This window comes from Tachyglossus aculeatus, chromosome 10 (assembly GCF_015852505.1).
Source record: "Tachyglossus aculeatus isolate mTacAcu1 chromosome 10, mTacAcu1.pri, whole genome shotgun sequence".
Lineage (NCBI taxonomy): Eukaryota > Metazoa > Chordata > Mammalia > Monotremata > Tachyglossidae > Tachyglossus > Tachyglossus aculeatus.
The window spans coordinates 44,866,151-44,890,583 of record NC_052075.1 but is presented as its reverse complement, the minus strand read 5'-3'; the positions used below and the strand labels follow the sequence as shown (position 1 = coordinate 44,890,583).

At 53.0% G+C, this 24,433-nt stretch overlaps 1 protein-coding gene across 2 annotated transcripts in view; it reads left to right on the top strand.

The window, feature by feature from the left end:
- PODXL (podocalyxin like) overlaps nt 1-23,771 on the top strand; it is a 37,735-nt gene extending 13,964 nt beyond the window's left edge. Inside the window, exons 1-8 of one of the 2 annotated variants that reach the window (XM_038752371.1) lie at nt 3,057-3,084; nt 6,822-7,337; nt 7,851-8,296; nt 9,105-9,170; nt 15,096-15,243; nt 16,576-16,637; nt 17,017-17,184; nt 19,769-23,771. In XM_038752371.1, coding sequence (XP_038608299.1) covers nt 3,072-3,084; nt 6,822-7,337; nt 7,851-8,296; nt 9,105-9,170; nt 15,096-15,243; nt 16,576-16,637; nt 17,017-17,184; nt 19,769-19,963 — 1,614 coding nt within the window. In that variant the 5' untranslated portion in view covers nt 3,057-3,071 and the 3' untranslated portion in view covers nt 19,964-23,771. Of the gene's footprint in view, nt 1-3,056; nt 3,085-6,821; nt 7,338-7,850; nt 8,297-9,104; nt 9,171-15,095; nt 15,244-16,575; nt 16,638-17,016; nt 17,185-19,768 lie in introns of those variants that run through there. The other variant, XM_038752370.1, reaches the window with a different exon arrangement.
- Nucleotides 23,772-24,433: the final 662 nt, after the last annotated feature.

The following is a 24,433-nucleotide window of genomic DNA, read 5'->3' as shown; positions in this document are numbered from 1 at the left end:
CCTGTCTTCTGGGAGTCAGGACGGGCCTGGGGGATGGGCAGCCAGGCACTGGGGCAGATGGTTCTTGGATGGAAATGCCGAGGGGCTGGACCCCCTCCCCTTTACAAGTCTCTCTGTCTCTCTCTAACTGAGAAGGGATACAGCCAGCGAGCCACAAAGCCCCCTCCATCTCTGCCCTCCGCCCCCTCCCCATCCTGGAGAGACTCACCTCAGCCCATCATCCTCCATCCCTCCAGGCCCTTGAGACGGACCCCTTCTCCAGAGATGCAGCCCACTCAAACCCCCCAGGTGGCAGGGGCCGCAGCAGGAAACCGTAACTTGCTCTGACCAGCCTGCCAGGTGACAGCTTGTGAGGGGAATTGACCAATCGTCCCTGTTGCAGAAGGCACAGCTAATTCACTGCAGTCAGAGGTGATTGGTCCGGGCTGTTCATAGTGAAGATGGCCTGTGTGGCAACATCCACACTCCCTTGCCCACCTACTAACATGGAGCCAAGGGGCTGGAGTTGGGGCAGCACAGTCAGCAGGCAGAAGAGGGCTCCAGGAACAGAGAAAGGATGTCTGAGAATCCGAGGCTCACTCACGGCCTCTCCTGTAACTAACTGGCCCATCAGCTTCCTCTCACTCGCCACAAGTCCCATCCAGGCTCCGCCTCATTCTCCTCCCAACAGCCTGCTGGGCTGCGGGGAGGTCTGGCCTGCATTTTTTTTTTAATGGCATTTGTTAAGCCCTTACTATATGCCAGGAACTGTACTAAGTCCTGGAGTAGATACAAAGTTGTCAGGTGGACACAGTCCCTGTTCCGCATGGGGCTCGCTGTCTTAATCCCTGTTTTACAGGTGAGGAATCTGAGACACCAAGAAGTGACGTCACTTGTCCAAGGCAGAGCAAGATTAGAACCCAGGTCCTTCTGATTCCTGGGCCTGTGCTCTAGTCACTAGACCACGATGTATGTTTCTCATGAGGGGAAACTGAGGCCCAGGAGTCAGGCAAGTGAACAGGAAAGCACGGGCCAGAGCCCTGAGCCCCCCTCTCAATCTATCAATCTTAATTATTGAGCTCTTACTGTTTGCTTGGGAGAATACACGAGAACAGTCGGTAGACATGTTCCCTGCCTACAGTGAACAGGGAATGAGACTTCCTCCGGGACCTGACCATCTCCCTCCACTGGGGTCTTGGTCCCTGGGTGCTAGGGTTGGGGGTGCCGCTCTAAGATGCCGTGCCCTCTGTGCCCCACCAGCTTTAAATAGCTTTCAATAGGAGGGAGGCTCGGGCCGCCCCTCCCTCCCCTTCCGCGCCTCTCCCTGCCGAAAGAATGGGGTTGGGGCCGCGCCAAGCTGCCGGGCCCAGGGTTGGGGCAAGGTCCGGAGCCGAGCCTCAGCCCTGGAGTGGGCTGTGCAGCCGGGACCCCCAGAGCAGCGGGGCTAGGAAAGGCCCGATCCTTTGGGAGACACCAACAGGAAACCTGTCTCTGCCTCCTGCCTGTCTGCCTCCTCCCTCCCTCCCCTCCACCCGCTGCCCAGTCAGAGGCCGGGGGTACCGCTCTCTCTGAGGAGAGGCTGTGAGCCCCAGATGAGAGCTTAGAAAGCCCTGAAGGAGCAGAAACCAGAGCCTTCCCTGCACCTCAGTTTCCCCATCAGTTAGCCCGGGCCATGGGGGACTTGGAGGGGCAGGTATAGTTCCCCAGAGAGATGTGATCTCACTTAAGCCTGACCCCACCTGGTCTCCTGATTTGTCAGGGGGCCGTGAGAAGCGATTCAGTGTGGGCCAGGGCCCTGGCTCCCAACCCCAAGCCACCCTCCCAAGCCCTGGGTGGGTGAAGGAAGGGGCTGACGGGACCAATGGGGCCTCCCTTCTTCCATCCCGGAGCCCCACAGCTGCTGCCGTCGGAAGGACGGCCTGAGCTGCTGGGCCGAGGCCTGCCTGTGCGCAGGGAGAGGGGGATGGTACCGGATTGAAGCCCACATGGCCACTGGCACCCCGACACCCTTCCCTGGGAAGGCAGGGGCTCAGAGAGGGGCAGCCACCTATCCGGCGGTGCACCACAATCAGCAGGGAAGGCAGAGCTCCCGGCCTGTAGTTCAGGGCCAACCGAGGGTGCCCCATCCTTAGGGGTCTTCCCCAGGAGTCCGAACCCCACCGTTCCTCCTTGCTTCCCTCAGCCCGACAGAGCTCTGTCAAGCTGAGAGGGGAAGATGGTGGGTGGCGTGAGGTGAGGGACCAGCCCGCTCAGAGAAGGAAGGCCATCTGGTCAGCCCCAGCCGGACAGGGCCCGGGGAGGGCAGGCCAATCTGTGGCTGCTCCCGTGCCCTCCCATGCTTCTGCCTCCAATCCCCAGCTTCAGAAGCACAGGACACTGGGGAAAACCCATCCAAGACAATCCCGGTCCACTGGCAGCCTTTATTCTAAATGCCTGGCCCATTCCAATGGCCCTGCATAGACTGCCCTCCCTGCACTTAAGAATAATAAGGATGATGGTATTTGTTAAGCACCTTCTCTGTGCCAAGCACTGTTCCAAGCACTGGGGTAGATACAAGGTAATCAGGTTGTGCCATGTGGGGCTAACAGTCTTAGTCCCCATTTTACAGATGAGGTAACTGAGGCATTACAGAAGTTACGTGGCTTGCCCAAGGTCACACAGCAGACAAGTGGTGGAGCCGGGATTGGGTTGTTTTGTTGTCTGTCTCCCCCTTCTAGACTGTGAGCCCGTTGTTGGGTAGGGACCGTCTCTATATGTTGCCAACTTTTACTTCCCAAGTGCTTAGTACAGTGCTCTGCACACTGTAAGCTCTCAATAAATACGACTGAATGATTTAATGAATGAATGAACCCGTGTCCTCCGATAATCAAGCCCATGCTTTTTCCACTAAGTCACACTCTTTCCCCTACCCTTCTCCCACTATCCTTCCCAACATCCTTTTGAGCTACTGCTGACTGCAAATCATTCTGCTGGCATTTCCCTATGATCTGATGAGACCCACCTATTCCAAACCCATCCTATAAAGGGAGAGAGAATGAGAGAGAGTTGGGGTTTTTGCTCAAAAAAGATGCTGCTGACGGTGAAGTTCCCCTATGGATGTGAGAGGTACAAGATACGGCACCATCCGTGAGTGGGCCATGCACATGAGTTGATTTTCAGTAGTGGTGATAGAGTGCACTGAGCCATCCACACTCTCTTTCCCAGTCCCCCTCGATAGTGGTAGCGGTGGCAGCAACAGCATCAACCGTATTGTGAAGTACAATACAAGAGGCTCAGTCCCTGCCCAAAAGGAGCTGACACTCTTAATAGGGGGAGGTAAACACAGAAATATTCACCAGCAACGGAAGGAAAATTGAAATAGTCCAATGTTTGCGAACGCCTAGACACACAAATGCTGAGGATGGGCAAAATAAATCCCTTAGCACAAGAAGCAGCTGAAGGGTTGCTAAGATTTGGGCACTGTCGGGGGAGGTGAGATCTCAGGAGAGCCGGTCGTTATGGTCGGGGTGGAGTCTAGCTGCGGCTCAGTGGACTGCTACTCCTAGCCCCCTCCACATCAGGTCTGTACACTGTTCAGCACATAGGACTAGTATTATTGAGCACCCCCGGAAAAATATCAGGCGGGGCACTTGGCAATATCCATAAGGAGAGGTGGAGACAACGGAAGCCAAGGCTGAGAGTGCAACAGGGCTGGGGGTGGTGATGGGAGCCTGGGCCTAGCCAGAGCTGCCAAACTTTGGTTCTGGACACTCTGGGAGCCGGGGGGTTGGGGGGGTGGGGGGGGCAGGGCTGCTCGGGGGTCTTGCTCCGTGGGTGGTGGGACATGGAGCTGAGGGGATTTATTTCTGAGAACTAAGTGCTGGAGACTACTTGTGGAGGTGGTGGCAGGAACAGGATCTGGCAGTGGGGGTTATGTTTGGCTCTGAAAAGGGCGAGGCGAGGGGACTGTCTGCAAAGGCTGTTGATGGGGGGGGGGGCTCCCTGGGGTGGGCGCTATCTGTGAGAGCTATTAACGAGAAGGTCCCCTATGAGGATTGCCTGAAGAGGGGCCTTTTTGCAAGAAGCCGGTCCAGGGAGAGCCTGCCTCCACCACACACAGAGCACACAAGCAGAGAAGCAGCGCGGCTCAACGGAAAGAGCACGGGCTTGGGAGTCAGAGGTCATGGGTTCAAATCCCGGCTCTGCCAATTGTCAGCTGTGTGACCTTGGGCAAGTCACTTAACTTCTCTGGGCCTCGGTTACCTCATCTGTAAAATGGGGATTAAGACTGTGAGCCCCACGTGGGACAACCTGATCGCCTTGTATCCTCCCCAGCGCTTAGAACAGTGCTTTGCACATAGTAAGTGCTTAACAAATGCTATTATTATCATTATAAGCACCCATAGGTCACAGACCGTCAGGAAAAAGGCAGACTTCCAGACTGGGTAACCAGTGGGACAGAGGAATGGGTCCTGCTCCTAGCTATGGCCCTAAGTCCCACCTTGACAATCCTGCTAGAGGTCTCACCTGCCAGTTCCTGCAAACGCAGTGAACTGAGCCCTCACACCCCTCGGAGGAGCGGGGAGAACCAGCCGGCAAGGAGTGTGGGCTTCCCAAAAGCTGATCAGACTCACGCTTCCTTCCCTGCTTCTTCTGGGGGCCCCAAGTGCCAAGAGCTGCCCAGTTCTAAGCCTCCCTGCGCACCGCAGACCTGACCGCCTCCACCCTGGCTTGGGTCAGGCCCCCAGGGCAGGTGGAGCTGTGGGTACGATCCTCTAAAGGCAATTAATCATTCAATCGTATTTATCGAGCACTTACTGCGTGCAGAGCACTGTACTAAGCGCTTGGAAAGTACAGTTCAGCAACAACTAGAGATAATCCCTGCCCACAATTAGTCCCAGGTCCTGGCGTCCCCCCAGATCGATAAACCCAGCTACCGCCACGCTCTTCCCCAGAATCAGATGCATCCCGGGGCCAGCTTAGCTGTGATAATGTTAGGACCTCCTCTTGGGTAGACAGGCTCACTGCTTCTTAGGGATGCCCCTCTTCTTCTTTTGGCCTCAGCATCCTCTTCTGAGAAATGGGGTGGAGGTTGGCTCCAGCCCCCAGACCAGTCTTGGGCTTCCTAGGGCCATGGGCAAGGAAGAAGCAAGTTTATTGGGCACGGTTCCAGGCTTGGCCCCCTGCTGAGATTGGCAGTAAAGGGGTGGGGAGAGGGGATGTTGGCCTGGCCAGCACTCTCTCCCCCTCCTGCCTAGGGTCTGCCCCTTCCCCGGGGAGCAGCCCCCGCCCCTGGCTTCCTGGGGCATTCTTGTGTGCTTCCGTTTCCTTCTATTAATAACCTGTAAGTCAATCCTAGGCCAGGGATAAGGAGCCTGGTGGGGGGGGAGAGGGAGGCTGAGCTGGGCCAACCCTCCCGCCCGCCGCCCACTCACCCCCTAGCCATGCCGTGCCCCCTAACTCCAGCACCTGGACCCACGGGGGTGGAGTGGTTCCTGGCAGCCGGTGTTGCCCAGATCTGTCCGAGCCCATGGATGAGCACCAAAGTGGGTAGAGACTACCGTGAGCCAGGCAGGGGGGTGGGGGGCTGGAAGGGCTGGGGTATTCTCAGAGTTCAGGGAGGGGGTGTTGATGGTGGGGAGGAGCAAGTGTCGAAGCCCCACACCCTTTTGTCCACTTAAACCCTAAGCCACCTCCCCCGTTCCCAAAAGTTTCTCCACAAAAGGCATCACTGAGCCTCGGGCATCAGGCTCCCAGCTCCCCAAGGGGTGAGGCAAGACCCTTGCCCTCCCCAGCCCATTAGGGAGAGTCTTCATGCCCCAGATGGTTGTCCGGGGTCCAGTGGGCCCAACTTATACTTCCCAAGCACTTAGTACAATGACCTGCATGCAGTAAGCACTCAATAAATACGATTGGATGAATGGAGCAGGCTGGGCTTGCAGTGACCCCATCTCATGCCTACTCAAAGCTCTGTGCCAGGGGGGTTCAGTCTGAGGGGTCCTCAGGACCCCCAGTCCCTGGGGGTGGGATTGGACATCCCTCCTCTCCCTCCCCATCACACTCCTCGGCACAGCTGTTGGCCAGAGGGCCAAGGCTCCCAACTGCCAGTCTGGCCACACTCTAATAATAATAATAATAATAATAATAATAATAATAATAATAATAATATTTGTTAAGCGCTTACTATGTGCCAAACACTGTTCTAAGCGCTGGGGTAGATATTCATTCATTCATTCAATTGTATTTATTGAGCGCTTAAGTAATCAGGTTGTCCCACATGGGGCTCACAGTCTTAATCCCCATTTTACAGATGAGGTAACTGAAGCACAGAGAAACTAAGTGGTTTGCCCAAAGCCACACAGCAGACAAGTGGCAGAGCCAGGGTTAGAAGTGACCAAAGCCCAAATTGGCCCATGACTCACTTTTGGGAGGGATGCGGGACTACCCAGCCAGGAGACCAGTGGCCGGGATTGGGCTGGCCAGGATCCGGACAAGGGCTGGCCGGACCCCAGATCCCAGTCCCTGCAGAACTGTCTGTTAAGGCCCCTCCAGGCAGGTAGGTAGGTCAAGGCCTCAGGCAGGTGGATCAATGCGTCAATCCATCCAGTGTGCTAATCGAGTATTTACGGTGTGCAGAACACTGCACTGAACACTTGGGAGAGGACAGTAAGGGCTACTAGACCCAACACTGTCCTCTGGAAGCTTACAGTCTAGCGGTGGATGCCTCTGGAGAGGGAGAGAGAGAGAGAGAGAGAGAGAGAGAGAGAGAGAGAGAGAGAGAAAGAGAGAGTGTGTACGTACATATTCAGGTGCCAGTTAAGTGAGGGCGGGTCCTAATTCCTGATTTGCAATTGTGCTACCAGGAAACAGCAAGGCTCCTGAGGCTGTTGCTCCCCACCAAAGTAATTCTACTACTACCCAAAGTGTAACCACTACCAGTGCTACCACTACCAGTGCTACCATCGCTGTTGCTCCCACCACCACCACCACCACCAGTGCCTCATCCACCACCACGAAAACCACCAGCCCTACGACCAGCCAGTCCACAGCGGCAGGTCTCACCAGCACAACCATCGCTCCGACCTCACCCCGAACCGAGGTCGGCACCCTCCTGACTTCGACCAAGCAACCAACATCCACCCCCGGTAGCACAACCAGCCCTAAGGTCCAATCTAGCACCGTGGGCTCGGTCGACAACAAGACCAGCGTCTCAGCTGGTGGACACTCAGCCCAGGGGGTCTCCCCCTCTGCCACGACCCAGCTCACCAGCCCAACCACGTCCCTCTCTGCCTCCACAAGCCACAGCTCCAAGGCTACTGCACAGTCCAAGCCAGCCTCTACTACTCCGGCTCCAGGGAGCACCTCCCCCTCCGTGACAGGTGAGTAATGATAGAAAAAATCCAATCAATCAATCAAATGTATGTGTTGAGCCCTATCTGAGTGCAGAGCACTGTAAGGAGCTTCAAACTCAGGCTAAACAGGTGCTTGGCGGAGAGGGGATGAGGACGCTTAACCCGTTTCCTCTTATTCGGCTCTCCCCGAAGGTGGGGTCCAGCTGCCTTAAGGTACAGTGCCCTCCCCCCGAACAGCTGAGGAAGATGGTAACAATAATATTAACAATAAAAGTGCATTTGTTGAGCGGCTACTCTGTGCCTAGCACGGTGCTAAGTATTGGGAGAGTTACAATGCACAGTCCCTGTCCCACAAGGGACTCATAGTTTAACAGGAAGGGAGAACAGATATTGAACCCCCATTTTACAGGTGAGGAAACTGAGGAACCAAGACATTAAGGTCACTCAGAATGCCGGTGGTGAGCGGGGATTTGAACCCAGGTCTCCTGACTTTCAGTCCTATGCTTTATCCCCTGGGCCTTATGTTTCTCCCCTCTGCAGGTGAGAGCCAGCAGGTAACCACTGCCAAGGCAGTAATAACTACACCTGAGAAGACACTGGAGCCCCAGATCACCAGCACGACGAATGTCAGTGATTCAAAAACCCCCAGTGTGAGCCCAACATCCCCCTCCAGCTCTACCGTCATTGCCACCGCTGCCGCCGCCACCACAACCACCATCACCACTGCCACCAACTTGACTACCAACTCCGGGAGTGGGTTGGGAGGGACACCCAATACAACCTCTGCCAGCCTGAACAGCTCGACCAGCCCAACATCCATGCTGCCCCGTGGTTCCTCCTCACACCATCCAGCCACCTCACCATCTTCAAGCCCCTCCACAGGCCTCACCACTTCGCCCTCTCCCAGTGACCATGACCTCCCCTGGTCCCAGCCCCCTGGGCCGGCTGTCCCGGACAACAGCAGCAGCACAGCCGTGCTCAACATGGTAAAACTGGGGGGAAAGCGGGGGTTGCTGGGGAGCACGTGTGTGGAACTGATTGCCCGCTGCCCACCCCATCTATCCCTTGGATATTTTTTAATTATGGTATTTGTTAAGTGCTTACTATGTGCTGGGCCCTGAACTAAGTGCTGGGGTAGATACAAACTCATCAGGCTGGACACAGTCCATGTTCCAAGTGGTGCTCGTAGCTTTAATCCTCATTTTACAGATGAGGTCATTGAGAAGTGAAGTTACTTGCCCAAGGTCTCCCAGCCGAAAACTGGCGGAGCTGGGTCTAGAACCCAGGTCCTCTGACCCCCAGACACGCGCTCTCTCCGCTGGGCCACAAGTCCCCCTGTCCTGGAGGAGCCCTCTGCTTCCTCCTCTTTCTCCTCCCAGCAATCAATCAATCAATCGTATTTATTGAGCGCTTACTGTGTGCAGAGCACTGTACTAAACACTTGGGAAGTACAAGTTGGCAACATATAGAGACAGTCCCTACCCAACAGTGGGCTCACAGTCTAAAAAGGGGGAGACAGAGAACAAAACCAAACATACTAACAAAATAAAATAAATAGAATAGATATGTACAAGTAAAATAAATAGAGTAATAAATATGTACAAACATATATACATATATACAGAATATATACATATATTTCCCAGGCTGCCCACCCCAGGCTAAGGGTAAGCTGGCTGTAGCCTCTCCTCCCCTCCAAGGCCAGAGCAGCCAGCGTCAAGTGGGGCCCAAGTGAGGGGAGACGGATGGAGGGGATGGAGCAGGCCTGTTCTGACCCTTCTTGCCTCATTCCAGGTGACCTGCGAAGACTGGAATTCCACCAGTGACAAGGATCTAATATTGGAAATACGCAACCCCTGTGTAAGTCTCCACGCCCCCCCCCCCCCCCCAAGATCCTGGGCCCCACCCAGCCCCCTGTTCATCATCATCAATCGTATTTTTTGAGTGCTTACTGTGTGCAGAGCACTGTACTAAGCGCTTGGGAAGTACAAATTGGCAACATATAGAGACAGTCCCTACCCAACAGTGGGCTCACAGTCTAAAAGCGTCCCTGTTCTGGGACGCTCCCAGCCTGGGCCTGAATTCCAGTTCACCTCAGCAAGCTCTACCCTCCCCATCACCCACGGTGATGGCACCAGGAAGCAGCCCCCTTCCCATTCAAATGTGGCTCTCCCTGGGTGAGTGGGGAAGCCATTTAATCCTGCAGGAACCGTCTCTTAGGAGGGTTGAGGTGGCCTGGGAGAGGCAGGAAGGACAGGGCCAGAGGCTCAGGTGGACACCAGCCCCGAGGAACAACCGGCGGGAGCCACGCCAGCACAGAAGTGGCCGTCGGAGGCGAGACGCAGCCATGCCGAGTCACTGCCGTGGGTCCCAAGGCGCTGAGGCTCAGGGAGCGTGCACATGTGCGGGTATCCGTGCTTGTGTCCATGCATGTGTCTGGAAGAGGGCGGGGCCCAGCTGGGCTGGTCACAAAGGGGGCACTCGGGCTGGTCATGGCAGGGGCATACCGTGGCCAGTTATGGTGGGCACGGGCGTACAGCTGTGTTTTCCCACTATTCTCTCACTGAGGCCTCCAGCCTAGTCATCCTCCATTCCTCACAGCCTCCTCCAGAGTACTCCAAGGTGTCTGTGCTGGGGAGAGCCACGGTGCCTCTGTCCCCTCACTCACACTTTTCCCCCCCCAGCTTGGAGCTCGCTCCATCCCCTCCCAAATCCATCTCCCCTCAGACAAAGCCCTCCACAATCCCACCTCCTCCTGACAGCCTTCCCCGGTTAGCACCCAGCATCCCAAGACCTCTAAACCCATCTGCCATCTCCAGCATCTACGTGCCTACTTACCCCCATTCCCAAACCTTCTATAGACACATTGATTCAACTCTTTATTGGGATTACTCTGTCAATGCTTTTAAGTCAGTCTCCCCCATTAGCGTGGGCGGGGAATGTGTCCCTGTGAGTTTTGGGTTTCCCGAGCACGTAGTACAGTGCACTGCTTCCAGTGGGCATCCACAAAATGTTATGACCACCACCACCACCACCACCACCACCGCCACTAGAAGCGGGAGATCTGATCTGATCTGGTCTGGGTGCCCCCAACTCTTCCTCCTCTCTCCCTCTGTCCCTCTCACCTGTGGTCAGATTCGAACCTGTTGTAGTTCTGGTTGCTTTTGTTTTTATTTTTTTTGTATTTGTTGAGTGCTTACTATGTGCCACGTGGCTCAGCGGAAAGAGCCCGGGCTTTGGAGTCAGAGGGCGTGGGTTCAAATCCCGGCTCCGTCACTTGTCGGCTGTGTGACTTTGGGCAAGTCACTTAACTTCTCTGGGCCTCAGTTACCTCATCTGTAAAATGGGGATTAAGACTGTGAGCCCCGCGTGGGACAACCTGATCACCTTGTAAACTCCCCGGCGCTTAGAACAGTGCTTTGCACATAGTAAGCGCTTAATAAATGTCATTATTATTATTATTATTATTATTACTAAGCGCTGGGGCAGATACAAGGTAATCAGGTTGGACATAGTCCAGGTTCCACATGGGGCTCATAGTCACCACCCCCATTTTTACAGATGAGGTAACTGAGGCACAGAGAAGTGACTTGCCCAAGGTCATCTAGATGACAAGTGGTGGAGCCGGGATTAGGACCTAGGTCCTTCTGGCTCTCAGGCTCTACCTGCTAGGCTGCACTGCTTTCAGTCCAGTTGATTCAGCCCAGAACCCACCGGAGCCGCAGTCAGCCCTGAGGACGCTCTGGTCTCCCTCCAGGTCACCCGGACTGGGGAATGACCCCAAGTAGGGTCATTCCAAGCGGGGGCTCCTCCCAGGACGAAATCGGATCAGTGCCAGACCCCTCTGCCCCAGTGGGGCAGGACTATGGGGCCTGGCTTGCTGGTTCTGCCCCTTGCCCTCTCTGGGCTCCTTCCTGCCCTCCAAGGTAGCCACGCTATGGATCACTGCTGCTCTCCTCTGGCCATTCCCAGCCTGGAATCAGGCAGTGCCAAAAACCAGATTCTGAGCGGGTGAGGGACCGGTGAGCTTATCTTCACTATGGTAAGCGTGTCATGTGCTGTCAACATTGTGCTAAGGGCTGGGGCCAAGGCCAAGTGTAACACAGTTAAACGCGATCTCTGTCCTAAAACAGCAGGGAGGGGTCACACCAAGGACCAGAGCTCTGCAGGGTGGGGATGGGGGAATCAGAGCCCAAACCAGACAGGGAGGGAGGTGGGGCGAGTGCAGGACAGAAAGGAGTCCCCAGGTCACTCCGGTGTCCCTCCAGATTATTATAATTATGATATTTGTTAAGCACTTACTACGTTCTAAGTGCTGGGGTAGATACAAGATAATTGGGCTGGACGCATTCCCTGTCCCACACAGATGAGGGAACTGGGGCCCAGAGAAGTTAAGTGACTTGCCCAAGGTTCCAGAGCAGACAAGTGGGGGAGCTGGGATTAGAACCCATGACCTTCTGACTCGCAGGCCCGTGCTCTATCCACTAGGCCAGGCTGCTTCTGCCAGGCAGGGGCTAGGGACACCGGAGTGAGGGAGTCTGGCCAGTCCAGCAGGCTCTGCCCCCTGGATATTCCATTCCTCTCAGGGACTAGAGGTTCCGGCACGGGATTAGAGGGATGAACAAAGCAAAGCCCTCCCCCATGCCTCTCTGAGTATAGCTCTGGTCTGGGGGAGGCCCATCATCAATCATATTTATTGAGCACTTACTGTGTGCAGAGCACTGTACTAAGCGCTTGGGGCCCATGTGGTGGAGTTGAGCTGTGGGGTAATGGCAGCCTCTCCCTATGTAAGAGGGAGCCGGTAGTGAGGAAGCTATGGCCACAGAGTGACAAAGGAAGGCTGCAGCAGAGCTGGAAACAGGACCCAGGAGTTTCTGCTTTTGGGGTAGCAATCTGCCCCCCCACAAGCCAGGCTCTGAGTCCAGCCCCTCTCCCCTGTGCCCCCATACATACTCACATATACACTCAGGGTCACTTATGCGGCCAGCCCCTGGGATGAGAGGGCTGGGGAAGGGGTGCCTGCTTCCCCAGAGGATGAGCCACAGTGGCAGCTGTGGGGGCGGTTGGGATGGGGGTCCATGGGAAAGGGAACAAAGTGACCCGTGAAGCTGGCAGGTTCCCCTCCACCCCAGCCTGCTCCTCCCTGCCTCAAGCTCCGAGGAAAGCCTCTTCCTGTCCACCATGTTCTTCCTGCCCTGGGTGGGGCCCCGGCTTCTCCATCTGTTTTCCCAAGATCCTTCCCCAAGATAGGCACCTCCCTCAATACACCCAGAGGGAGAGGAAGCGGGAGAGGGAGAGTGGAGGAAAGGGAGCATGAGATGAGGAGGGGGAGGAGCAGGAGAGCTGGGATGGGGGAGAGGGGCAGCCTGAGGGTGCAGAATCCTCAGCCCCCTTCTTTCCCTCCATGTCACATTGTCCTCCTCCCCACACCCTTTGTCAGGTCCATTACCTTGCTCATTGGCCAAAGGCTTCACTGAGGCATCACCCGTCCAAGTCCAGCCAGCAGCACAAGTCAGACGTTCAGAGCAGAGGCACCACCAGATCCCGAGCCCTGGGGCCAGGGGATCAGTAAAGAAAAGAAGCCTCCAGTGGGCAGACTCCCTCAGCCCCGGGGGTTTTCAGGAAGAGAGAGGGCACCCACTGTTGTGAATTGTGAATTCACCACCACCAAAAGGTGTGGGAAATTCAGCCCGGTGTGGGGGGATTGGCGCTAGGCCTCATCGCCAATGAAGACAGGAATGTAGAGTGGCCAATGACACAAGTGAACGTGGAATTTGGAGGGGGTGGTACTGGGCGTTATACCAACTAGCCCGGGATCATTGCCAACCTAACTGGGAGTTAGTGGATTGGTTATCGCCATGTCACAAGAATGAGATGGAAAACGACTGTTTCAAGTTGCAAGATCAGAGCCATAAAAACATACCAACAGATTCCAACCATCATAAACTAGAAATACTTCATAAAATAGAAAACAAGAATGGGGAAGTGATTTACTGGGCCTCTAGTAATTTTAATAATTGTGGTATCTTTTAGGTAATAATAATAATAATTGTGGTATTTGTTAAGTGCTTACTATGTGCCAGGCACTGTACTACTTAGTGCTGGGGTGGATACAAGCAAATTAGGTTGGATACAGTCCCTGTCCCGCATAGGGCTAATAGTCTTAATCCCAATTTTACAAATGAGGTAACTGAGGCACAGAGAAGTGAAGCGACTTGCCCAAGGCCACACAGCAGACAAGTGGCAGAACCAGGATGAGAACTCATGACTTTCTAACTCCCAGGCCCTTGCTCTATCTAATATGCCATGCTGTATGTGCCAAGCTCTGTGCAAAGCACTGGTGTAGAGACAATATAATTGGGTCGGACCGAGTTCCTGTCCCATATGAGGCTTGCAGCCTAAGTGGGAGGGAGAACAGGTATTGAATGCCCATTTAACAGAAGAAGAAACTGAGATCCAGATAATTTAAGTGCTTTGCCTAAGATCGTACAGCAGTCAACCCTCACTTCTAGGCCAGTGCTCTTTCCTCTAGGCCACCCTGCTTCACTGAGCAGAACTAGTGCAAGGACGCATTATAAAAGATAAGCATGTTAAGAGTAGAAACAAACGTTCAGGTTTAAAATAGACTATAGCTCTAGACCATAAACGCCTTAGGAAAGAGAATGGGTCTACCAACTGTTGTATTGCATTTTCTCAAGTGGTTAGTACAGCACTTTGTATAGGGTAAGCGCTCAATAAATGCCTTTGATTAAAATTCACTAAGTACCCTAGGGACCCGGAGATTTATCCTCCCCTGACCTCAGGTCAGAAGACCCAACTTCTGAAAGTCTGTCCCACCACCACTAGAAGATTTTCAATCTCCCCCATAGACGGTCAACTGTGTTTATCTAGGGATGGTTACATTGTTGTTTTTCCTACAGACTAGGTTAATCTGAGGGGTAAGATGGAAAACCATAATCCATTCTCACCACCTTTCACTCATCATCATCTTCATCATCATCATCAATCGTATTTATTGAGTGCTTACAATGTGCAGAGCACTCTACTAAGCGCTCGGGAAGTACAAATTGGCAACATATAGAGACAGTCCCTACCCAACAGTGGGCTCACAGTCTAAAAGGGGGAGGTAGAGAATAAAACCAAACATACTAACAAAATAAAATAAATAGAATAGATATGTACAAGTTAAATAAATAAATAGGGTAATAAATATGTACAAACATATATATATATATATATATATATATACAGGTGCTGTGGGGAAGGGAAGGAGGTAAGATGGGGGGATGGAGAGGGGGACGAGGGGGAGAGGAAGGAAGGGGCTCAGTCTGGGAAGGCCTCCTGGAGGAGGTGAGCTCTCAGCAGGGCCTTGAAGGGAGGAAGAGAGCTAGCTTGGCGGATTCCAGGCCCGGGGGATGACGGGGGCCGGGGGTCGATGGCGGGATGGTATTTGAGTGATTACTATGTGCAGAGCGCACTGTACTAACCGCTTGGCAGAGTAAGCCACAGTTGTCAGGTGTTCCCTGCTCACAAGGAACTTTCATTTGGTGTCACATAACCTACCTACATCCTGGGGAAGGTTTATTCACCCCATTATTCACTCAGGCACAAAGAGATGGGTGTTCTTGTCCAAAGCCCAACAGGAAAATCCACAGCAGAGGTCACAAGTCCTGACCTTTGACCCCTCACTCAGCCCAGGTGGGATTACAATGGCCATAAATTCTCTCCTTCCCCCTCCTATCTTGCCCCTACCTCCTCCCCTCCATCCCCCCCGTCGCTGGGCAGGAGAACTTCCAGGAGAACCCGTTCTACTTGACGCTGTGCCAGCTCACCAGGACCAACTTCAACAAATCCCGGGACCTTTGCCACGTGCGGTTGGGTCACCAGCCCGGACAATGGGACAGGTTCACGCTCATCGAGGTCTCGGTGAAGAGTAAGTCTGGGGTCGGCGGCAGGGTGGGAAGGAACCCAGGTAAACTGAGGGCAGTCCGTCTTGGCAGTGATCCAGACCCTTAACTCTTTAGCATATCCAACCGGGATCCCAACATGTTTCGTCGGGGACACTGGCCTGTCCTTCTTCCCGCGGCCTGGAAGTCTTCCCTGCCAGTACCTGGTGCCCGATTCCCAGCTCCACACCACCCTTGCACTCACATGCCTTCCACACAGCTCCGCATCCTCTCATCCCACAAGGCCCTGGAGACCTTCCGGCTCGAAGACTGAGTTCTGAAGGAGCCCTGGACTGCTCTGCTGGGTTCTCCCACCCCATAAGTTCACAGGGAACAGCAGGAGGGAAGGGGAATTCTACAGGTGGTCCCCAGGAATGCCCGCATCCCAGGCAGCCTTTTCTTTCTCCCCTCAGCTTGTCTGAATCTCTGTTCCAGTACCACCAGCTGGGGGATGTCCGGGATGGCCACCACACCCAGCGGCTCGGGTTGCAGGAACTGGGAAACAGGCCCCAGTAATAATGAGGATGATGATAGTAATAATAGTACTGCTACTACTAATAATTTAAAAATTGTTAAGCGCTTACTATATAACAAGCATTGGGTAAGCATGATAATCAGATCAGCTACGTTTCCTGGTCCAAATGGGGCATGGAGTCTAAGGGGTATTGGATCCTCACATTTTACAGATGAGAAAACTGAAGCAAAGAGAAGTTAAGTAATCGGCCCAAGGTCACAGAGCAGCCAAATGGCAGAGCCGAGCTTAGGACCTGTGTCTCCCGACTGCCAGCTCCAAGCTCTTTCCACTCGGCCTTGGTGCTTCTAGGCTACTATAATAATGATGGCATTTATTAAGCACTTACTATGCACTGTTCTAAGCGCTGAAGGCCACCATCCTACAACCCTGTACCAGCCCCAGCTTCCCCGGTCAGGCCCATTTTCTGTCTTGGAAGCTCAGGGTAGCGATGCAGGAGGAGAAAAGGGCCTGAGCCCCAAAGCTCAGTCCCCAGTCTTTCTCTCTGCCCTACCAGAGATGCCCTTGGCATCCCAGAACACTGAGCCTGACTGAATCACTTCCCTCCATCGTCATCAATCGTATTTATTGAGCGTTTACTATGTGCAGAGCACTGTACTAAGTGCTTGGGAAGTACAAATTGACAACATATAGAGACAGTCCCTACCCAGCAGTGGGCTCACAGTCTAAAAGACATGCCCCACCGTGGAGTACAGACCCTAGTCTTTCGCTCTCTCTGCCGCTCCTGGAGATGCACTGGCACCCTAGGCTGCTAAGCCTGACAATCACTTCTCTCCCCACCCCACAGCGACGCTCGGGACCCAGGATCTGGTGGAAGTCCTGAAGGACAAGTGGGAGGATCTGAAACAGGTAAGTCCCACCGCAAGCTCAGGCACAGAGAAGCCTGTCCACCCCCCCCACCCCGGGGCCTGGTCCCTGAAGTGGTTTCCACAGCCTGCTCCGCCTCTCCCCTCCCGCTCCCCCCAGGCCCCCAGGCAGGTGGAACAGATACCTAGGATCCCCCTCTCCCTTTTCTGGCCACCAGCCCTTTGCATCGCCCAGTCTCGAGAGCCATTTCTGGCTCCAGGGGACTCCGCAGATTGTACTGGCACCAAACAGTCCCCCGACCCTCCCACCTGCTGGGACCACGGGAAAGGAGGGGGGATTGGGGGAAGGGGGGGATAGCGAACGGCCCCCCAGAAGGAAATGGATGCGGTAGAAGAGGTCGTTGCCCCTTCCCTCTGGACAGGCGGGAGTCACTAACATAACATATGCCGGGAAACTACTGGAGGGCGAGGACGAGGACCGCTTCAGTATGCCTCTCATCATCACCATCGTCTGCATGGCCTCCTTCCTGCTCCTTGTCGCTGCCGTTTATGGCTGCTGCCACCAGCGCTTAGCTCTGAGGAAGGACCAGGTGAGCACCCCTTCCCCCGGCCCCCAGCCCCCCCGCCTTCCCCCAGCTCAGTCACCCTGGCAGCAGGAGGCTGGGAAGGCACAAGCAGCAGAGCCGAGTGGATGAAACACGGGCTTGGGAGTCAGAAGGACCTGGGTTCTAATTCTGGCCCTGCCGCTTGACTGCTGCGTGATCCTGGGCAAGTCATCCCTCCTGCGTGGCTCAGTGGAAAAAGCCCGGGCTGTGGGGTCAGAGGTCATCTGTTCAAATCGCGCTCCGCCAATTGGCAGCTTTTGGGCAAGTCACTTCACTTCTCTGGGCCTCAGTGACCTCATCTGTAAAATGGGGATTAAGACTGTGAGCCCCCCGTGGGACAACTTGATCACTGTGTAACCTCCCCAGTGCTTTGTGCATAGTAAGCGCTTAACAAATACCATCATTATTATTTAGAGAAGCAGCGTGGCTCAGTGGAAGGAGCCCGGGCTTTGGAGTCAGAGGTCATGGGTTCAAATCCCGGCTCCGCGAATTGCCAGCTGTGTGACTTTGGGCAAATCACTTAACTTCTCTGGGCCTCAGTTCCCTCATCTGTAAAATGGGGATTAAGACTGTGAGCCCCACATGGGACAACCTGATCGCCTTGTATCCCCCCAGTGCTTAGAACACTGCTTTGCACATAGTAAGCGCTTAACAAATACCATCATTATTATTATTATTGTTATTTAACTTCTCTAAGCCTCAGTTCCTGCGACTATAAAATGGAAATAAGACTTGTGAGCCCCATGTGAGACATGGACTGTGTCCAACCTGATTCACTTGTATCTACCCCAGTGCTTAGAACAGTGATTGGCACCTAGTAAACATTTAACAAATATCGTAAAAAGGTTTTTTATGTAAAAGGTTGGCTGATGGGGGTGGGCTGCCAGCTCCCAGGATGGCCACCAGGGGGTGCCAGGTACACACGGTTCCTGCAGGAGGTCAGGCCAATCAATCAATCAATCAATCAATCGTATTTATTGAGCGCTTACTGTGTGCAGAGCACTGTACTAAGCGCTTGGGAAGTCCAAGTTGGCAACAGACAGAGACAGTCCCTACCCAACAGTGGGCTCACAGTCTAGAAGGGGGTGACAGAGAACAAAACAAAATGTATTAACAAAATAAAACAAATAGAATAGATATGTACAAGTAAAATAAATAAGTAAATAAATAGAGGAATAAATAAGTAGAGGAATAAATACGTACAAACATAGGATTGAATGAATGACTGACTAGAAGGATGACGGTCCCTACCCAACAGCAGGCTCACAGTCTAGAAGGGGGTGACAGAGAACAAAACAAAACGTATTAACAAAATAAAACAAATAGAATAGATATGTACAAGTAAAATAAATAAGTAAATAAATAGAGGAATAAATAAGTAGAGGAATAAATACGTACAAACATAGGATTGAATGAATGACTGACTAGAAGGGTGACGGTCCCTACCCAACAGCGGGCTCACAGTCTAGAAGGGGGGTGACAGAGAACAAAACGTATTAACAAAATAAAACAAATAGAATACATATGTACAAGTAAAATAAATAAGTAAATAGAGTAATAAATAAGTAGAGGAATAAATGCGTACAAACATAGGATTGAATGAATGACTGAGTGACTAGAAGGATGACGGTCCCTACCCGACAGCGGGCTCCCAGTCTAGAAGGGGGTGACAGAGAACAAAAGAAAACATATTAACAAAATAGAACAGATATGTACAAGTAAAATAAATAAGTAAATAAATAGAGTAATAAATTAGTAGAGGACTAAATATGTACAAACATAGGATTGAATGAATGACTGAGTGACTAGAAGGATGACGGTCCCTACCCAACAGCGGGCTCACAGTCTAGAAGGGGGTGACAGAGAACAAAACAAAACGTATTAACAAAATAAAACAAATAGAATAGATGTGTACAAGTAAAATAAATAAGTAGAGTAATAAATAAGTAGAGGAATAAATACGTACAAACATAGGATTGAATGAATGACTGAGTGACTAGGAGGATGACGGTCCCTACCCAACAGCGGGCTCACAGTCTAGAAGGGGGTGACAGAGAACAAAACAAAACGTATTAACAAAATAAAACAAATAGAATAGATATGTACAAGTAAAATAAATAAGTAAATACAGCAATAAATAAGTAGTGTAATAAATATGTACAAACATAGGATTGAATGAATGACTGAGTGACCAGAAGGATGACGGTCCCTACCCAACAGCGGGCTCACAGTCTAGAAGGGGGTGACAAAGGACAAAACAAAACGTATTAACAAAATAAAACAAATAGAATAGATATGTACAAGTAAAATAAATAAGTAAATAAATAGAGCAATAAATAAGTAGTGTAATAAATACATACATAGGATTGAATGAATGACTGACTAGAAGGATGGTCACCCCCCCTGCCCCCCGCCCGATTGCAATTTGGGGCTCTTCAGTCAAACTGAGCACTTAGCCCATGTGGGATTCTAGTTCCTGATTAAAGTTAGTCATCGAGTCTTCCCCAACTCCCGTAATCACTCTCAACCTCCCCGTGGTTGCTTCGCCCCCCCTCCCGCTGTGCCCCAGCAACGGTTGACGGAGGAGCTGCAGACGGTGGAGAACGGTTACCATGACAATCCCACGCTGGAGGTGATGGAGACCTCGTCCGAAATGCAGGAGAAGAAGGTGGCCAACCTCAACGGGGAGCTGGGGGACAGCTGGATCGTCCCCCTGGATGACCTGACCAAGGACGACCTGGACGAGGAGGACACCCACCTGTGAGCCGCCCCCCGCCCACGCCGGCGCAACCATGGAGCTTCAGACTGTCGACCGCCAGAAGTGTCCTTCCAGGGAGAGGGGGATGGACGCCCCCCACGGTCCTGGGTCCTCAGCCTTTCCTCCTTTTCAAGCCAACCGAAAAATACTTTCTTGGTCCAGACTCCTTGCAAAGTAATAATCCACTAGTGCCTGAGCTGAGCGCTGACAGGAGGAGAGGGCAAAGTTTGGGCCCTTCTCCCCGACCCCGGGGCCCCCCCAAGAGTCAAATGAGGCTCCCCGCTGGAAAGAGTCAGCTCGCAGGCCCCTGCTCCTGGGAGATCCCGTCAGTCCCGAAGCTAGGGGTGCAAGGTGGTGGTCAGGCCCCTCCTGGCCCGTCACCTATCCTCCCCTCAGCCTCCATCCCAGGCCTTCCGGAGGCCTTCTGAGCTCCTCCCACCAGATGCTTATTTCCCCGCTGAAAATTCACAAGGCGGGACTCACCCTGCTCTGGACCCCTCGGGCCCAAGTATGGCCGTGGAAGGAAATCCATCCCCGCCGGTGGTCAGGGCCGACGCTCTCATCCCCTGCATTGGGCCCCCAGTCCGGGACCAATTCCGTTGGCTCCCTTCCCCCTTCAAGCCTCTGCAGCTTCTCCCCTGGGGATGACCCCACCGTGGGGAGTGGGCCCCGGGCCCCTATAGCTGTCGAGGGCAGCAGCAGGCAGCGGAGAGGACATCACCCACTCCGTAGTGGAGCCGGGGACCACCCGACGGAGAAAAACCATCCGGCCCGGAGAAAGCCAGCTACCGGGTGAGACCCGCCCGCCCCTCGCCAGAAAGAGCCCTTAAACAAACATGAGTGTCTTAAACCGAAAGATGAGCGACAATCAGCCCAACAGGAAAAGGCAGGGTTCCCTCCGACCTGCGGGAAACTCAGGGACTTTCCAAGTTGCTGAGGGTTAGCGAGTCTGTCACCTCGCACCCCTTCCCACAGCTCCCCTCGGCGATGGACCCTCTGTTTGAGCAACCTCCCACGCCCCCCGGAGTGGAAGGCTGGGGGTCAGAGGAAGGGTGGGGGCCAGGCCTGCCAGGTTCTAAGGGAAAGTGACTTTTTACCCCTTGGAGGCCCGTTACATCTGATTCCCACAAGACTGCGGCAGGCAGGGAAGATGGATGATCAGAGAGAGAGAGAGAGCAGCCTGGGGTTAAGCTGTGCAAAGTCAGAGCTGAACAAGACTCTGAGAGTTCATCCAATTCAGCCTCCAGCCCCGGGGCACAGGGGCTTTTTTTTTTTTTTTCCAGGTTTTTTTTCTGTTTTATAACTGATCTATTCTTATCAATAGGGGAAAGAGGTGTTATCTTAAGGAACCAAATGTCTCAGCTTCAGGGCAAGGCAGCAGAGCCCTCTGGTCCCTGAAGCAGCAGGGAGAGGGAGAGAGAGAGTGTGGCCTGAACGACAGGTTTGCCTTTAAACTGCCGCAGCCCTTTAAATGTTCCCGGGGCAACCGGGTTCTGAATCTTCACTTTTCAGGGAAGCGGGTTCAAGAAAAAACACAGGTCTTCTAGGTATCCCCAGCCAACAGGGTCATTTTGCCCAAACCCCTTGGGGAGTGGGTGGAGGCCTTATTCAGAGGTTATTTTCCTTTGGCTAGAGCTTCCTTCCGGCTTCAGGAATTCCACTCCTGACAGTCAGGGACAATCAGGCAGGGAACCCTCTGCGTGGGACTGAGGGTCTCTCCATAATCCTGGCTGCCATGTGGACTTCCCATAACTGACCTTGGATTCCACCCCCTCGGGTTCCAATTTCATCACCTCCAGCCTTGGGTCTGCTCGGGGCAGAATCAGCCAGACCCTCGGAGAAAGGGCGTGAAGGGGGGGACCCTACTCACTGATCTGGTGCCTGGTCTCAGAAGCTGTTGGCAGGGAAACCCCACAGATGGGAGAGGGGAAACCAGGGTTCGAGAAGAAAGTAGGAATCCAAGCAAAGGTCCACCTCCCAGAAGTCTCTAAAAAGAATAAATAAAAAGGACTAGAATCAGGATAGCTTCCAAATCAGAAGTCAGGATATGGCTTTGGTGGGCACAAGGTTTTCGTTTTTTTCTTATTTCCTCTTGACAAATGACTAAGTAGAAAAGTTGGCATGGAAGTTAGGAACTATTTACTCCCCCTCTAGAGAGCTTTTCCCCTCTCCTTGATCAAAATCCCGAAGGACGGAGTTTGAAAACAAATTCAAGCCAATATACGTGTACATGGCTATTCGGAAAGGTAAAGGAAGTGGCGCCGGGAGGGACACCAGCCTCCTTTCAGACCTATAAGAGAGAGAACTTAGAAATTAGACGTGTGCCAGGGGTGGACATTTGTCTCACTTGCTAAAGGGAATGTCTGGGCTTGCAAAGAGAAATGTGAAGGGCTGAGACCAGTTGGAAGAGGGGCACCCCACTTTTTCAGCCCCTCTGGAACTCCCGGGAGCATTTTTATTGCCTCGCTGGTGCCCTGGGGGCTCAAAAGAAAGAATATTCCTCTCTCAGGGCTACGATCGACCCCCGGCAGGACCCTGCCCAAAGCATTTCCAAGGCTGTGAAGGCAGTGGCTGTTCTGACTAAACAAGGCAGGGTGTGGGAGTTAGAGGGGATGATTTCCCAAGTTTCAGACCTGGCAGACAATTCCCACATAGCCAAACATCTGAGGGTGAGCCGATCACCCAGGCAAGGAGTATGGTGCCTGGTGTTTAAGGCATTTAAAACTAGCTAGTTTCAAGCTTTTCCAACACTTGTAATTTTGCCCGTCCTAAGGACCGAGCTGATTCTGACAGACCTGCTGCCCCGGGGCCCTTGGGCAACCAGGCAGGGAACCGGCCTTAGGATAAATCTTTCTGTTGCAATGATAGCCCTTGGGATCAGCCCTCCCAGAGAAACCCTGGACAGCTCTGGATCAAGCCCTGTTTAGAAAGAGTGGACCCAGCTGAGACCGACAGTTTTCCTCTCTGACTACTGTCAGAGGATGATCTGACTCATCCCAAGCCATCATAATCTTCTCCCGTGAAGGATTTGAGGGGGATGGGTACATCGGGGTGGAAGTTGGGGTTCTACAAGGCATCGGGGGATGACCCCACGAGCCCCCCTGGCTTGCAAAATTCCCTTTGAGTCACGCACCAATGGCTTGAGACCAAAGTCAAGTTTGGCTTGCCAACAGCAGCTTTCTCATAGGGCTCGTGGTGGTGAACATAGTGACCGCTTAACTTCTCCTCCCCCTTTTGCCCTTTTACAGGAAGAAAACAAAAGAGCTCTCACAAAGATCCGCTTTTTTTTTTTTTTTTAGTTCTCAGAATTGTACATGGAAAACGGAAGATAATCACTTTTGCACCTTAGAGCCTCTATGAGCTGGGCTGGGGAGTATAGGGGTTTGGTGGGGTGTAGAGGTATTGGGGGGTAGAGAGGACCATGGAGTTGGGGTTGGAGGGGAGGGAGACTTTGGAAATTCCAACGGGACATCTCCTCACAATCCACCCCCCTCTTCCCCAGCCCTTTCCCCCTGTGAGGCCAAACCAAGCCTCCTGACTCCCATGAAGGCTCAATCCAAACCGCAAAGGGAAAAATGCCCTTCTCCCCCGGGGAAGGCGGGGGGAAAGACTTTTCTGACGCTGAATGTCTCACACACACGGGTCAGTTCTCCCAGGGGCTGCCAAGGGTGTGTGCCACATGGACAGGGGTCTGAATTACACTGGAATTTATTAACTGGATTGTAGAGACTACGGTGAATCCTTACATTTTCCTACAAAAATCTATTTTGAGAAACTGCATATTCTGTTCATTAAAGTTCTTTTGTGTAATTGGGCCGTAGCGTGCTCCTTTGGAAGCCATCTCGCCACCAAGCTCAGAGGCGTTAACTGTTCTGCGTGGAGCGGGCAGCCTGGTCCAGAAGGCAAGGCACTGATCTGGAAGCAGAAGATTTGAGTTCCAATCTTCCCTCTGCTATTTTACCTGAACAAAGCCACACACCTTCCTCTTGCTGTATGAGGGGGCGGTTTCACAGAGAAATGGTGGAAATGAATAGTGTAAGGCAGAGGGGCCTCAGTTTTCACTTGATTCTCTCCGGAAGGTGTGAAAAACATCAATGGTATTTATTGAGCACTTACTGTGTTTAGAGCACTGTGCTAAGTGCTCCAGAGAGTACAACACAATAATAATAATATCAACAGTATTTATTGAGCACTTACTGTGTTTAGAGCACTGGGCTAAGTGCTCCAGAGAGTACAATACAATAATAATAATAATAGTTATTATTACGAGAAGCAGCATGGCTCAGTGGAAAGAGCACGGGCTTTGGAGCCAGAGGTCATGGGTTCAAATCCCAGCTCTGCCAATTGCTAGCTGTGTGCCTTTGGGCAAGTCACTTCACTTCTCTGTGCCTCAGTTACCTCATCTGTAACATGGGGATTAAGACTGTGAGCCCCCCGTGGGACAACCTGTCTTGTAACCTCCCCAGCGCATAGAAC